This window comes from Solanum dulcamara, chromosome 5 (genome assembly GCF_947179165.1).
Source record: "Solanum dulcamara chromosome 5, daSolDulc1.2, whole genome shotgun sequence".
Taxonomy (NCBI): Eukaryota; Viridiplantae; Streptophyta; class Magnoliopsida; order Solanales; family Solanaceae; genus Solanum; species Solanum dulcamara.
In genome coordinates this window covers 77,763,657-77,778,066 of record NC_077241.1, presented here as the reverse complement: position 1 = coordinate 77,778,066, position 14,410 = coordinate 77,763,657, and the positions used below count along the sequence as shown (strand labels likewise).

Below are 14,410 nucleotides of genomic sequence, written 5' to 3'. Positions count from 1 at the left end.
AAATATATTAAATTATTAATTATTATAATTTATGATAGTATTTTTTATATTATTTCTAAATAATTATATGATTAGAAAAAGACAAAGGGGTGCGTGCTTCTTGCCTCCCAAATGTAGAATCTGTTTGCTGTTGGCCCCACAAGACCATATAAAATTGTCATCTTCCCGCCCTTCATAAACCCTATCCCATAAACCCTAGCCACCATTTTCTTCTCTGTATACTCCGACCTCCTTTTCCGGCAATGGAACCTCAAACACAGGCGAAGAAATCAAACGTCGTACTTATCCTAGATTACGGTTCTCAATACACACATCTCATCACTCGTCGAATCCGAAGCTTATCTATTTTCTCGCTCTGTATCAATGGTACCTCTTCGTTAGACTCCATAACCGAACTCAACCCACGTGTCATTATCCTCTCAGGTGGACCCCACAGTGTCCACGCTGACGGTGCGCCGTGTTTCCCATCTGGGTTCATTGAGTATGTGGAGTCGAAAGGGATTCATGTGTTGGGGATTTGTTATGGGTTGCAGCTTCTTGTGCAGAAGCTTGGTGGGGTTGTGAAGATTGGGGAGAAGCATGAGTATGGGAGAATGGAAATTGAGGTTCAGAAGAATAATGGGTTGTTTGGGAACAAGGAAATTGGGGATAAACAGGTCGTTTGGATGAGCCATGGTGATGAGGCTGTGAAGTTGCCGGAAGGGTTTGAGGTTGTGGCGAGGAGTAATCAGGGTGCTGTTGCTGCTGTTGAGAATCGGGAAAAGAGATTCTATGGGCTGCAGTATCATCCTGAGGTAAAAAATTGATCTTTGCAAATGTATTTTGAATGATTATTTAGTGTTTGGTTGGATTTAAAAGTAGGTACTTATAAAGATACAGAATGGATGATATGCAGATAGAATATAAAGATAACATTTTTATGATATTCTGAGTACTATGGATTGGAAACAAACTCTTAATTTTAGTTGAAACAAGTAAGATGGAGTAGGAATGTAATATTTGATTATCCACATATGGTGGAAAATATTTTCCTTTGAGAAAACGTTTTCAAATGTTTCGAGGGCAACATTTTTTCAGAAATGCTTAGTGTTTGATTGTATATAAAAGTAGGTAGCTGTAAATATACTAAAGGTATGGTAGAGTATACAGACGGAATATAAAGATAGCATTTTGATGATATTCTGAGTACTAAAGATTGGCAACAAGCTCTAAATTTTGGTTGAAACACATAAGATGGGAGTAGGAATTGTAATATCTTTTTTGGCCCATATGGTGGAAAAAAATTTCCCTCAAGAAAATGTTTCGAGGACAAACATGTTTCCTGCCATACCAAACACACCTTTGTGTCTAATCAAATTAACTGCTTAGGTCACCTTGAGGCTTTTAAACTCTTCACTTGGTCCTCTTGTTACTATTGACCTAGATTATGATTTTCATACTTCACTTTTATTTGGGTTGTTGATGAATTCGATAAATCATGTAAAGGTCCCTTCTCATCAAAATGGGTAAAGAATCTTTGTCAAATATAAACCTGGGTCAGATATTATTTGTTTTCTCTCTGTAAGAGAGCTGAGTGTTTCTTGGAGATTTGAAATGTTCACTTTGTTTTTGCTAATCATTGGCAACAACGTCTAGGAGCTAATTGTTGCATGGTAGAATTGCTATTGGAAAATTATTTGGCTTGCCATTACTTGTCCTCTAGATGGGCCTTTGGTTTCAAATTGATGTCCATAAAAGTTTTGCAAGTTTATGGTCTCTTCGTGGCCATAGTCCTCTTGGATCTCTTATACAGTCGTCAAACATACTCCCATTATTTCTTTTTATCATATCTTCTGACTGCTTCTTGATGGTGCATACAATAAGATAAATTCAACATGTATTTCACCTTTAATATGCATAATGTGGCTACTAGACTTCTTATCCCTCTCTGCTTGTCCTTCTGTCTCTGTTTTACTTTTAAGGAGCTATCCAGATCAAAATGCTTGCATAATATGTTCATCCATTCGTTAATGTGCACAATTTTGGTTACTAGGCTCCTCCCTTGCTGCTTAACATTCTTTGTGTTTTCCCCTTATAAGGAGCCATAATGCTTGAATGGTTGCTTTACATATGTGGGTTTTATGCGATATAACATCAAGGGCACTTTATAGTTTGGAGTTCAAGGGATAGTTGATTAAGTTTGATCGACTGATACATCAGATGTGCTTCATATAACTTGTTAAAGATAAAGAAGTGGGAGGAAAAGATGGAATGAAGGATACTCATAGGATTGCTACTTCTGCCTCTATATTAGTGAACATGAGTAGACCAATCAAATAAAAGTTGGCAACCCAAAGCATATTGACCTTTTGCCGTTACAAGATTAGGGTTTACCATTTCCTAGATGCAAATTCATTTGGTCTTTGTTGGTTCATAGGATAGGACCCTCAGATTAGATCTTTCTATTTGTTATTTATGTCGTCGCCATATTATTTGGGAATACTCATTTCTGACTTATTATGCTAACTCTAATTTTGGAATCTCTGAATATGTACTGGATAATATTTCATCCGCACTGACCACATGAATGCTGTATAGGTGACACACTCGGTTGAAGGGATGGAAACATTACGTCACTTCCTATTTGATATATGTGGGGTTACAGCAGGCTGGAACATGGAAGATGTTCTAGAGGAAGAAATAAAAGTTATTAAAGCCATGGTAGGACCTGAAGATCGTGTAATTTGTGCTTTATCTGGTGGTGTTGATTCCACAGTTGCAGCTACCGTGGTACACAAGGCTATTGGAGACAGGCTTCACTGTGTTTTTGTTGATAATGGTCTATTGAGGCAAGTCTCTAGTCTTGCAACTTCTCTATATGCAGCAGATTATACCGTCAAATAGTAGTACCACAAACTAATTCAAAAATAAAATTAAAAAAAACAGCAAAAGTTGTAGTTTTCTGTTAATCGGTTAATCCATTAGCGCCTGCTTCATATCCTTGATGGGGTTGACATGGGTTTTGCATCAACTTTTTTAGGTATAAGGAGAGAGAAAGGGTGATGGCAACCTTTGAGAGTGACCTCCATTTGCCCGTTACCTGTGTTGATGCTACAGAAGAATTTCTCAGCAAACTAAAAGGTGTAACAGAACCTGAAATGAAAAGGAAAATTATTGGGAAGGAGTTCATCAACATATTTGATATTTTCGCCCATGATTTGGAGAAAAAAGTGGGCAGGAAACCTACTTACCTTGTCCAAGGAACCTTGTATCCTGATGTAATAGAGTCTTGTCCCCCACCTGGAAGTGGAAGAACACATTCTCATACGATCAAGAGCCATCATAATGTTGGAGGGCTCCCAAAAGACATGAAGTTGAAGCTCATTGAGCCACTGAAACTTCTATTCAAGGATGAGGTTTCATTTTGTGTTCTACAACTTTTGCATGCATCTCCACACTATTTTCCCTTTCATTCCAGACTGGTTATACATTGAACTATTATACTTCACTTATCTCACAGGTTCGTGCATTGGGAAAGATTATGAATATACCTGTGGCTTTTCTCCGGCGCCACCCATTTCCTGGTCCGGGACTCGCTGTCCGAATTCCAGGAGATGTCACAGCAGGGAATTCCTTGGATATTCTTCGTCAGGTATGAGGAGTTCTCCAGTCTTTAGTAGTAATTTCTTCAACCCTTTCTGTTTTTGGTTCCTTGGCCTCTAAAGATTTCTGTTTTTCTAGGTTGATGAGATCTTCATTCAATCAATCAAAGATGCTGGAATCTATGATGAAATTTGGCAAGCTTTTGCTGTATTCTTACCAGTGAAAACCGTTGGCGTACAAGGAGACCAAAGAACACATTCCCATGCTGTGGCACTTAGAGCAGTCACAAGTCAAGATGGAATGACAGCAGACTGGTACTTATTCAACCATTCTATATGCTTTTATATTTATATGTCGTGAACTAAATCTTTTTATTTATTTGAAATTGTAATTTCTCTGTAGGTACTACTTCGATTTCAAGTTCCTTGACGATGTATCAAGAAAGATTTGCAACAGTGTTCGTGGTGTAAATCGAGTTCTTCTGGATATTACATCGAAGCCTCCATCAACAATCGAGTGGGAATGATTTATTATAAAGAATGTTATATTTGGTGACTAAGGCAGTACTCTAGCTTCTCTTTTTCCTTTTTGAGGGGTTGAGAAGGTGAGGGTGCAAAAAGAGAAGGGGAAAAAGCCCATGAAACAAGTATAGGTCCTTTTTTGTGTGGTAGAACTGGTTCTTTTGAACGATTTGTATTTCATAGGTATATTGATGCAAAATTTCACTCAAACCTTGGTGGTGCCTCTTTTCTTCATTTTGATAATGTTGGTGTCTCAATCAGCTTGCGCCCATTTCAATTATTTTACGAGATATATGTTACCTTTCATCAATTAAGGTATCGTTTGGTACGTGAGATAAGGACAGTAATCTAGCGATAAAATTTGGGATTAACTATATTCCATGTTTGGTTGAGGTATTAGCTAATCTCTAGATTAAACAAATAATGGGGTTGCTATCTCATATAGAATATGAGATAAAATACCATGGGATATTATCCATTTCGTATACTGAACGACCGGTATTGAATTCTACACCTTTTATTTAAACATTCAACGTTAAGTAGTGTTAACATGCTGGTTAAATATTACTAATCAAGTTTAAATGGTTCACATTATTGCAAACAAAAATAAAAAAGTTCATTTATGTTCCAAAATTATGATCTTTTATTACAATATACCAAGACGAAAAGAATCATTTATATTTCAAAAAGTTATGCATCTGTTGAAGAAGATCCAAAGGGTACGATTATTAAAGGGTACGACTATTAGCTAATCCAAATGGTATCTAAGTTGGGTTTAGAACGTTGTAAGATAGTTTGGTGACTATCTACTCATTGGTGATTAAGGAAGAATTGTGAGATCACACCATTTTACTACACAATCGAGTTTTTTTAACTTATGTATAACTGTGGTTATGCTAATAGTTATGCTCATAGAAGGTAGCAGGTGACTCATAGAATAATTGAGATGCGCTCAAAGTAGTGGAACACCATTGTCACAATTAGGGCTGTACAGGGCAAACCGATAAACCGCACCAAACCGACAAACCAACAAATCGAACCAAACCGGAAAAAAAAACCGACTAGTGATTTTATTTGACTTGATTTGGTGTTTGGAAAAAAAACCCAACCATTATAGGATTGGTTTGGTTTTAACTAAAAAAAAGTCAAACCGAACCTAAAACGACCCGATTATAGATATACTACTTTTAAATTATGTTATACATAAAAATATTTATTAAAATATAATTTATAAATATTTTTTTAAAAAAAATCATAATTTTTGTTTTCTTTCTTACATTTAGATTTGGACTTGAGAAACCCATCTAAATAATATACAAAAGAGCTCATCTTATAAAATTATATTACAAAGTTAAAACTTCAAACAATATTCTGCCTCCATCTTATATGTTGATATTTTGTACTAGAACTCTTTTTAAGAAACACTGTTCTGTGTTTTTTATTAGATACTACAAAAAACCCGAGAAACCCGAAAAAACCCAAAAAACTCGAGAAAAATTGATATAAAAAAACCCGACTTTTATTGGTTTGGTTTGGTTTATAGATTTAATAACCCGACACAAATGGTTTGATTTGGTTTGGTTTGTAAAAATCCGAACCAACCCGGTCCATATACACCCTAGTCACAATTATGGTGTTCAACTTTTGTGGAAAAGCTATAGCCCACCTTTCTTTAATACTTCTTTATGGTGTTCAACTTTTGTGGGGTTTTACATAATAAAAGTAGTTTTGGTGGTCCTGTTACTCTTCTCCACTTGGGTTCTTTCTCAGATTTAGAATAAAAAGGAGGGATATGTGAGGCCCTCTCTTCACTTTCAGGTCATTTGAGAACTTAATTAACTCTATCTTACTGATAATACTAATTAGTATCATCTAATATGATCCCTTTTCACTAAATCTTTTTTCAGCAGCTGTCTTCAATCATGAACTTATCCTGCTTCGAAAATATTTCTTTTGAATCGGAGATCTTTAAGAAACAGCCAGTGTTGTGTGATTACACTGGGTATGTTGTTGTTGTCTTCATTCATAAACTTGACATGGTGTGAAGATACTGAAGGCCCCTATTGTAGTTCCCAATGTGAGTTGCATTCTAGCACTTCATTTATGACGAGAAAGATTTCTCGAAGCAACCTCTTAGATTTGAGTCCCAGGAGTCAAACTTCCTCGATTGAGCATTATGTACATGTATTAATCCTTGGAAGAGTAAAAGGGTCACCACCACTGAGGATCCCCCTAATCTTGTATAGGTAGTCTGAAAGTTCACCGCAGTTCATTGCTGTGATTACAAACAAGGCTACCCTTTTCGGGAAGCTCTGCAGGACCACCTACCACTAGTCTTCAGCTAGAGGGGCTTGTTGCATAAAAATCTGCCTTTGTCTCAAGAAAGTGCTTAAGCATGTATAGAATACTAAAATTATTTATCAATAATCTACTTGCTGCTGGATGTTAAGTCTCAATAATGTTGAATGACTTAAAGCAAACACCAAACTTTTTTCCATTCCTGAAGTGACCTTTCAACTTTGTTTGTGGGGACAGCAATCAATAGCAAGATTCAGCAACTTTACTTTCATGAACTTTTCAGAGGTACCACAAATCAAGTGATGATCGAGAAAGAGGATGATGCATTAGAAGAAAGTTACTTTAAATAACTACTTTCCTCTAGGCTTGTCAAATCTTTGAAAAAAGCATTTTAAACTTCAAAGTACAATAATATACACAAGCTCTAACTATCCTCTAAGAACATGACTGACCAAGCTCTTTTTCATATGGACTTAATTGACCAACCTTGAGTGACTAATCTTCAAGATTTCCAAATTACTCTCTGAAGTGCTTCTCTAATTGTTCCGACTGCTAGTGTTTTCAATCCAGTTGACTGCAAAGGGAATAATACCAAAGAAGAATGAGTAATGAATCTTTAGTTGCAATATAAACAAAGGATCTAACATAATAAGCTTGGAAAAGAACACGTGAGAGTCTGTCCGTTGATACTCCCTCTGTCCCAATTTATGTTGTACACTTTTCTTTTTAGTCCGTCCCAAAAAGAATGTCACATTTCTATAATTGGAAACAATTCAACCGTAAAAGAATCCCCTTTTGTCCTAAATGAAATGATTATAGCCGCACAAATGGTCAAGTAGTGTTTTAGACCACAAATTTGAAAAGTCTCCCTTTCTTTCTTTCTTAAACTTTGTGCCAAGTCAAACAATGTCACATAAATTGGGACGAACGGAGTATTTCATAAGTTGCGCCAAATTCTTTGTATTGGTTTTGTCCATTTAAAAGAGCCTATCCATGACAAACCTTGGATTCAATAGCAATGGATAGAATCCCATCAATGTTGGAAGACTGAACTGTATGGCAATCCATTTGTAGGTCTCTCAGTGCCTCCATAATTTTAAGCAACAAGCTCTCGCTCCAAAGACAACTCATCTTGATCGAGACTTCCTTATCGATCATATTGATGACAATACTATCAGCTGAACTACGTTTCAGTAATCCATTGCAGCTTTCAGGTTCCATTTCATCCATATCACATGCCTTCCTTTTGTTCGGTAGTGATCCCTTGATGTCATTGAATTTGCTAGTGCCACAATTATCAGATGTCTGTTCTGCAGTATCGTTTGATCGTCTTGCTGATTTAGCCTCCAGCTCTTGAACTCTCCTTTCAAGCTTTTTCATGTATTCTATTGTCTCATCAAGTAGTGATATTTTGTCAACCTGCAAACACCAATGGAAAAACACGAAACTCGATCAATGTGCCATCAAACAACAGCTAGGTAAACTTGCGAAGATCTTCCAGTACCTTGCTACAAGCTGGCAGCATAGATGCAAGATGCATAAATCTCTCATTTATCTTTTCTCTTCGCCTTCTCTCTGAAATAACACGGGTTCTATCAATGTCATCAACTTCTGGTCTCCAAAGGCTGTTCTTTTTACCGTTTTCTCTGCTGAATTTATGTATAACACCACCATGCATTCTAGGAACTTCAAGAAGTACCTTCTTCAATAGTCTTTGTGCAGTTCCTAATCTCGGCATCTGAATATCGGTCTTCCAACCAACAAAGCTTGACTTTTTCTTAATATTTCTAAAATGTGGTCCCAAAGTTAATTGGTCAGAACTCTTTAGAAGGATAGAAAGGACAGCTTGATATTGAGCATCATCTCTTTGGTGATCTAAAAGGTGCGGTTTCTTCTGATCGTTCTCTTGACGGTCTAGTGTGCAAGGCTTAGTTTCCTTCTCTCCACTCGAGAGAGGGGACAACTTTTCACAATTTGCATTGTTTTGAGAGATGCAGTCACTGGAATTCAAAGAATTATTCGCGCCATTACTCATATTATCATCCATGAACTTCCAGCTTTGAGCTTGCGAAGTTTCCCCAATACCGTCTACCACCATCAATGAATCCTCTACCTCTTGATTGGCGACAAAACCATTTGAACTATCATGAGGTGAACTGTTGTTTATTTCAACTGGATAAGCATCACTTTCAAGTGCATTATGATCTGGCTTTTGGTTAACGACATTCATGTCATTTTTTGCATCGTTGGAGACATAATTAGGCCTCTTGGAAATAACAGACTGGTCGACATCTAGAAAGGAATTTTTTATTTGCTGAATGAGGTTGGGATCTTCTATGACCTGTAAAAAAAACATGTTACAACAAGACAAAATGGCATCACAAGTAATTAATGATATCTTGCAAAATATCAGGACGACTGAAGAGACAAATTGAAACTGGCTTACAAACTCGGTGACTCCCAGCTCAATTACGCCTCCTAAATAGGGAAAGCATACAACAGTCTACAAGTTGCAAAAAGAGGAAAAGGCATTGATCAACCACGTACTCTATGCAAAAGGAATGAATGACATAAATCAGGAGCTGATGCACACTCCTATCTGTTAGTAGAGGTTTCTTTCATGCATTTGACAAATTTCAGGTGATAGACAACACGATAAGAAAATATTAGACCAAGGGTATATATTTGAAGTTTTATCTGTGCACGCTTGCAGCCTCTGCACGCTCCAGTATGTATTTGTGTGTGTGTGTAAGAGAGAAAGAGGGAGATAAGAGTAGTACCTGGATAGATGCGCTCTGGTGAGGCAAAGAGGATTTAACCAGCAACATAGAGAAACCAAAAATGAAAGAGATGTCAGAATTTTCAATCGAATTGATACCAAACGGTGTGCATTATTCGGTTTTAAGGTTTTAACCGAAAGAACTGATGAAACAAATTTTTCAGTTATTTGAATTAGATATTTTCGGTTGTTTGGCTAGTTTCAGCTTTCCTTTTTCATGTTTTCTGTTTTTCAGGTTTGTTATCTTTTCTAAGTTTAAAAGAAATTACAAAGATAATTTAAAGTGGTAAAAGTATCAATTAGTTTCTAAGAACTTAAGACAAAACAATTTTGTAATTTGCATGAATCAATAAAAAACTCAAAAGAGGCACAAATCAAAATGATCTAAAAGGACCTACGTCAATTCAGTGCTCAGCAATTTACCAAAAAAACGAACAAACCGAACTTTATTACCCCAAAATTAACAAATGCACACCCTTAAGGATATCATCTCATACTGAGGATACAGTTAGACCAAAGCTGATACATGAACCATATACTTGCCTTTGCTAGCAAAGAACGAGAAAAGACTCTGCTCTCGGCTTGGTGAGCGTTGCATAGCCAGATTGTTTCATTTGTTGCTAAGGTCTTTCCTGGCAACCTGTGTAATAATTTTACAGCAATTAAAATAGCTAACTATAGTGAACACATTATGCACGGTTCTTTTAAGACGAAGATGGATATTGACCATTTACTTTCCTATCTACTCTTAGAACAAAACTAAATGGAGCATCGTTAATAAACTTCAAATTGGGAAGGGAGAAACACTCCTCTTGAATATTCAGAAAGCAAATGATTTCAGGAGAAGACTAGAAAGATTGTTATTTTACATTATATGAGGTTATGAACTTCGTGTGATCTTTGTTATAACCAAGTGTGGCCTTGGTGGACTATAAATTCTAATCAAGACATCAGAAAACAAACTCCATGCACAAGATTTGGAATTTCAAGAAATTACCCTTGGCCAACATTGAAGACGAATGACATGCATACTAAGAAATACCACTCTGTATCAGTGAGATCTTCTGGAGATAATGAAGCCGATGGCCTTTTGGCCTGTGGTTGTATGTCTTCTTCACTTTCACCTGTTAAGAGGGAACTATAAAGTTCTTTCAACTGCTCAGTTCTCTGCAACCCCAGCTGGTCTTCATTGACTTCCCCGGCCTGAACCGTCTTCCTGGTCTTGATATCCCCATTATAGTACCCCTCAATCCATTTCAACACCCTAGAAGATAACATCCCAGATTTTAGAACATTATCCTCAAAACATATTTACAATGAAATATGTTCCTACAAGGGATACAACAACTACAAACCCAGTGTAATCCCACAAATGGAGTCTGGGGAGATGGAGTGTATGCATAACTTACTCTTACCTCGTGGAGATAGAGAGGTTGTTTCCAAAAGACCATCGGCTCAAGTGCAACAAATCAAAGTAGTTATGAAGAAGGAAATACGACAATGAAGAAAACATGTCAATTAATAAGGAAAGCAGTACACAGAATTCAGAAAAAGGAATCCTTGGCGGATAAAGTCCTCCCGCTATGCATGGAGTCCAAGTAAAGGCAGAGCCACATTGGATCTATTGTATGCAGTCTTATCTTGCATTTCTGCAAAAGACTGTTTCCACAACTCGAACCTGTCTATCAGTCACTCGGAGGGAAGTCTTACCGTTGCCCTAAGGCTTCCCTTCTTGAGGGGAGATAAATAATCAAGAACTAGTAACAGAAGATGAAATTAAATTGATATATCCTATTTCCTAACAGTGCAAGAACTGTAACTAGGAATTGTACATGAATAAAGGGAATTTAACATAAGTACCATCATTCTTCACCTTAACCTCAAGACTCATTCCCATTGCAAGTTTACTGGTCCTTTAATTTAAAGATTTTCCTACAATGAAATTCAAGTAAAATACAACAGCTATAACAACAACAACATATGTAGTGTAATTGTAACTCCGCGGGTGGGGTTTGGGGAGGGTAGTGTATACGCAGCCTTTCCCCTACCTTACGAAGCTAAAGAGGTTGTACCTGATAGACCCTCAGTTCAAGTAAAACAGAATCCAAAAAAACAAGCAAGTAAAACAAATACAATAGCAAAGAAGCCATGCTGAAAACAATTAAGAAAAGAACAAGTAGAAGGAGAATGTTAACACTTATTACCCTGGTTGTGTAACTGAATTTGACCAGAAGATTGCATAACTCCATTGAATGCCTCTAACAGCAAGAGCAAGTTGCTTTCTCAAGTTGTCTGGGACTCCATCTTGGTCATGGTGTCCCATAGCCATTTTCAAAACTTCAAGCTTTTGTCTCACCAAAATGACTCTGAAAAACTCAGCTCAAGATTCTAAAAACAACACCAAAATCAGAAAACACCAAGAAAGCATAAATCTTGAATCTTGATTCCAAATGGGATCTCAGTTCTCAGGACCACATCCATATTGGTCCATACACTTAGAATTTTTCAGTGTCAGATTTCAAGAAACGAGGGCCAAAATACCCATTTTTTCAGAAAGATAATGTTAATGACAAAAAAAGTAGTAAATACCCTTTTGAGCTAAAATCATAAAGATAGAGACATGTACAACTTGGCATATATTGAGCTACTTAATTGCTGTTCCCATAAATCCCCTCAAGTTGAAAACATGAAGTGGGGTTTCAATGGAGGAGTAATTATGCTAAAGAATTGTACTGAAAAGGGGTTTTAAAAGGTTGAAAAAGCAATAAAAATCAAGTCTTTGGGGAGTCAAAATCAAGAAGTGATTAAATTTTTTTCTTTGTATTTGCACCACAAGAGTATAAACCAAAAACCATTAAAATTTGAAAACAAAATAAGCAGAAAAATCAATGCTGGTGGTTAGTAGTGTGAAGTAGGAATATTCGCTAAGGGATTCAAGAAGTATATAGAAATAGAAAGAAATTCAATATTTATTATATATATATATATATAAATAATTTGTGCTTGTCATGACTTTCACCATCTGTTTTTTCTCGAGAATGTGAGACTGCTCACCCTCAGTAAACATATTGTCCTCTCTTTTCTTTTCATTAATTGTATAGCTTTCTCTAAATAAGGAATTTCTAGGAGTCCTCCCAGTAGGCTAAAGGCGCAATGGCTTTTGGTTTTGAATCCGACTAAGGTGTGAGCAAGGACATTTTCTTTGGGGTTTATCACCATAACCTTTTCCTTTAGTTATTATGCTAGCCTTCTAATCGGCTAAGGTTGAATTTGCTTTTGCTTTAGTTATTGTCATAGAACGGCGTTAACCATATATAAATAATATAATTTTCATTAAAAAGATTGATGGACTTTCGACCTTATTTGGTCCGCGCCTGGTTATTGATTGCTCTTCTCATGGGAGGGAGAAAGTAAGCTAAGTACAAATAGTCAAAATTCAAGTGAAAAGTACGAAAATGATTATGACATGGGATACATTTTTATCGTTTTGATATTTTTTTTGTTTTAAAGTCAAAATAAAGAATTTCGAATTTCTAAGGTTCTACTATGGAAAAGTATAACAATTTTTATTGGCTTAATACATAGTTAATATCTTAAATTTGTTAGAATTTACAAACTTAAATTAAGATTTATTTCAATTTAACGATTCAAATTCTTAATAAAGTATTTCAATTAAATATTTTTAATTTAAATTTTGAAAAAAAAAATCATATATTTTTTATTCGTATGTTAGATTGCTAAGTTAATTATATGAAATATGTTATATTCTTTAACTATATTTATCAACCTTATGTAGAAAATATTTGAGAGTTTACGACTTATTGACATAAATGAATATAATTAAAAAATATGCATATTTTATTCAATTAACTTAACGATTTAATAAATGAATAAAAACACACAAAAATAAAGAAAATATGAAATACAAAAAATAAAAATAAAATAATAAAGTGGGATAAGAAAAAAAATTACTCGTCCTCCGTATTTACATAAAATAAAATAATATGTTGTGTTAAAAACTATGGGTTCCTGTAAAGCAGCACGTGGATGCTATCACTGCCTAGAATTAGTGGGTCTTTACATCAATAAGAATACATAAATAAATTACTTTGTCTGGTTATATTTATATATCCATTATATTATTTTGAAATATTTAATAATATTTGTTCAGTTTATAAAATTAATGAATAATTTATTATGATATATTTATTTTATTTTTTCTATTAAATATTATTCATTTTTTAATATTTAAATGACTTATATTTAATAAGAACGATTTGATAAAATTACCTCTATTATTTACTTCTTCTTAATTCTGTTGTCAAATCAACAATGAGGACAAATGAAGTAATTAATTTACAAACAATTATAACTTAGAAAATTAATTAACGCACATGTATCATTAAGCTTCAATATTGGAAATAATTACGATAAAATTGAGCTGTCACGTGCAGCGTTTACAATAAAGTTATCATGTTTCTGTCACCTAAAAAAATTAATTAGAAATTTTTTTGTAAGATTTTATTTATTTTATGTTTAAAGAGAGAATCTTTCTTTATTGAATATCTACTTTATTTATATATCATCATCACATTTTAAAAATTTAAAATTTATTTGTTACATATAATTCATTAGATGAACTAAAATTTGAACCTGAGACCTTCTGATTCTCAATTCACTTCACTTAACGACTAGATTACATCCTTGGGTACATGATTGTCACAAATTTGTGACCCTCGTAATTGTAACATAATTTTGGTAGACCTAGATTGGCATTTCATTCACAAAATTGTAACTGAATTTCAAGTGAATATCATGTTCGTCATAATTTTTGTTTACATTGATGAATTTCATTATAAAATCGTTATACTGAAAGAGGTTGGTCATTAAAAAAACACTTACGGATCCACCTCTAATCTATAATAATGGAATACATTAGTCAAATCGATGTTTTATTAATAGAAATCTTTTAGTTGGAATAAAATATTGGGGAAGTGGATTCACTTCAAACCAATTATCACTAGGTTTGGTAACCAAATATTGGAATCACTAAAGTGAATTTTTTTATAATATATTCAAAAAATGAGTTGGACTCATCAAGAGTATGATAATATTATGTTAGGTAGGAATTCACTGTTCAGGATAGTCACTTTCACATTTTATGTCATAAATTTCAACTCTTATGTGTGTGGGGTGGGTTTTCAGGGGGGGGGGGTCGGAAGGGAAAAAA

At 34.9% G+C, this 14,410-nt stretch overlaps 2 protein-coding genes across 3 annotated transcripts; one reads left to right on the top strand and one right to left on the bottom strand.

The window, feature by feature from the left end:
• Positions 1 to 4,413, top strand: LOC129890061 (uncharacterized). The gene is made up of 6 exons (XM_055965574.1): positions 1 to 794; positions 2,578 to 2,828; positions 3,020 to 3,395; positions 3,500 to 3,631; positions 3,721 to 3,896; positions 3,985 to 4,413. Exons 1-6 carry the CDS (start codon positions 243 to 245, stop codon positions 4,106 to 4,108), a joined length of 1,611 nt encoding a protein of 536 aa, XP_055821549.1. The 5' UTR covers positions 1 to 242; the 3' UTR covers positions 4,109 to 4,413.
• A 2,227-nt stretch (positions 4,414 to 6,640) lies between these two features.
• On the bottom strand, positions 6,641 to 11,983 carry LOC129890060 (transcription factor EGL1). Of its 2 annotated transcripts, XM_055965572.1 has the most exons (8): positions 11,385 to 11,982; positions 10,178 to 10,444; positions 9,724 to 9,820; positions 9,182 to 9,196; positions 8,848 to 8,904; positions 7,906 to 8,742; positions 7,404 to 7,820; positions 6,641 to 6,975 (listed from the first exon to the last, which is right to left on the bottom strand). In XM_055965572.1, exons 1-8 carry the CDS (start codon positions 11,507 to 11,509, stop codon positions 6,904 to 6,906), a joined length of 1,887 nt encoding a protein of 628 aa, XP_055821547.1. In that variant the 5' UTR covers positions 11,510 to 11,982; the 3' UTR covers positions 6,641 to 6,903. The 2 variants fall into 2 exon arrangements, with proteins under 2 accessions (XP_055821547.1, XP_055821548.1); XM_055965573.1 differs by lacking the exon at positions 8,848 to 8,904 and having other exon boundaries at positions 11,385 to 11,983.
• Positions 11,984 to 14,410: the final 2,427 nt, after the last annotated feature.

Bases quoted from the DNA above. Each gene is read 5' to 3' on its own strand.
- LOC129890061 (XM_055965574.1), top strand. From the start codon at position 243: ATGGAACCTCAAACACAGGCGAAGAAATCAAACGTCGTACTTATCCTA. The intron at 795-2,577 runs GTAAAAAATTGA...AATGCTGTATAG, and splicing joins GGCTGCAGTATCATCCTGAG to GTGACACACTCGGTTGAAGG. The intron at 3,396-3,499 runs GTTTCATTTTGT...CTTATCTCACAG, and splicing joins AACTTCTATTCAAGGATGAG to GTTCGTGCATTGGGAAAGAT.
- LOC129890060 (XM_055965572.1), bottom strand. From the start codon at position 11,509: ATGGCTATGGGACACCATGACCAAGATGGAGTCCCAGACAACTTGAGA. The intron at 8,743-8,847 runs GTAAGCCAGTTT...TTTTTTTTACAG, and splicing joins AGCTGGGAGTCACCGAGTTT to GTCATAGAAGATCCCAACCT. The intron at 7,821-7,905 runs GTACTGGAAGAT...TGGTGTTTGCAG, and splicing joins TGCTGCCAGCTTGTAGCAAG to GTTGACAAAATATCACTACT.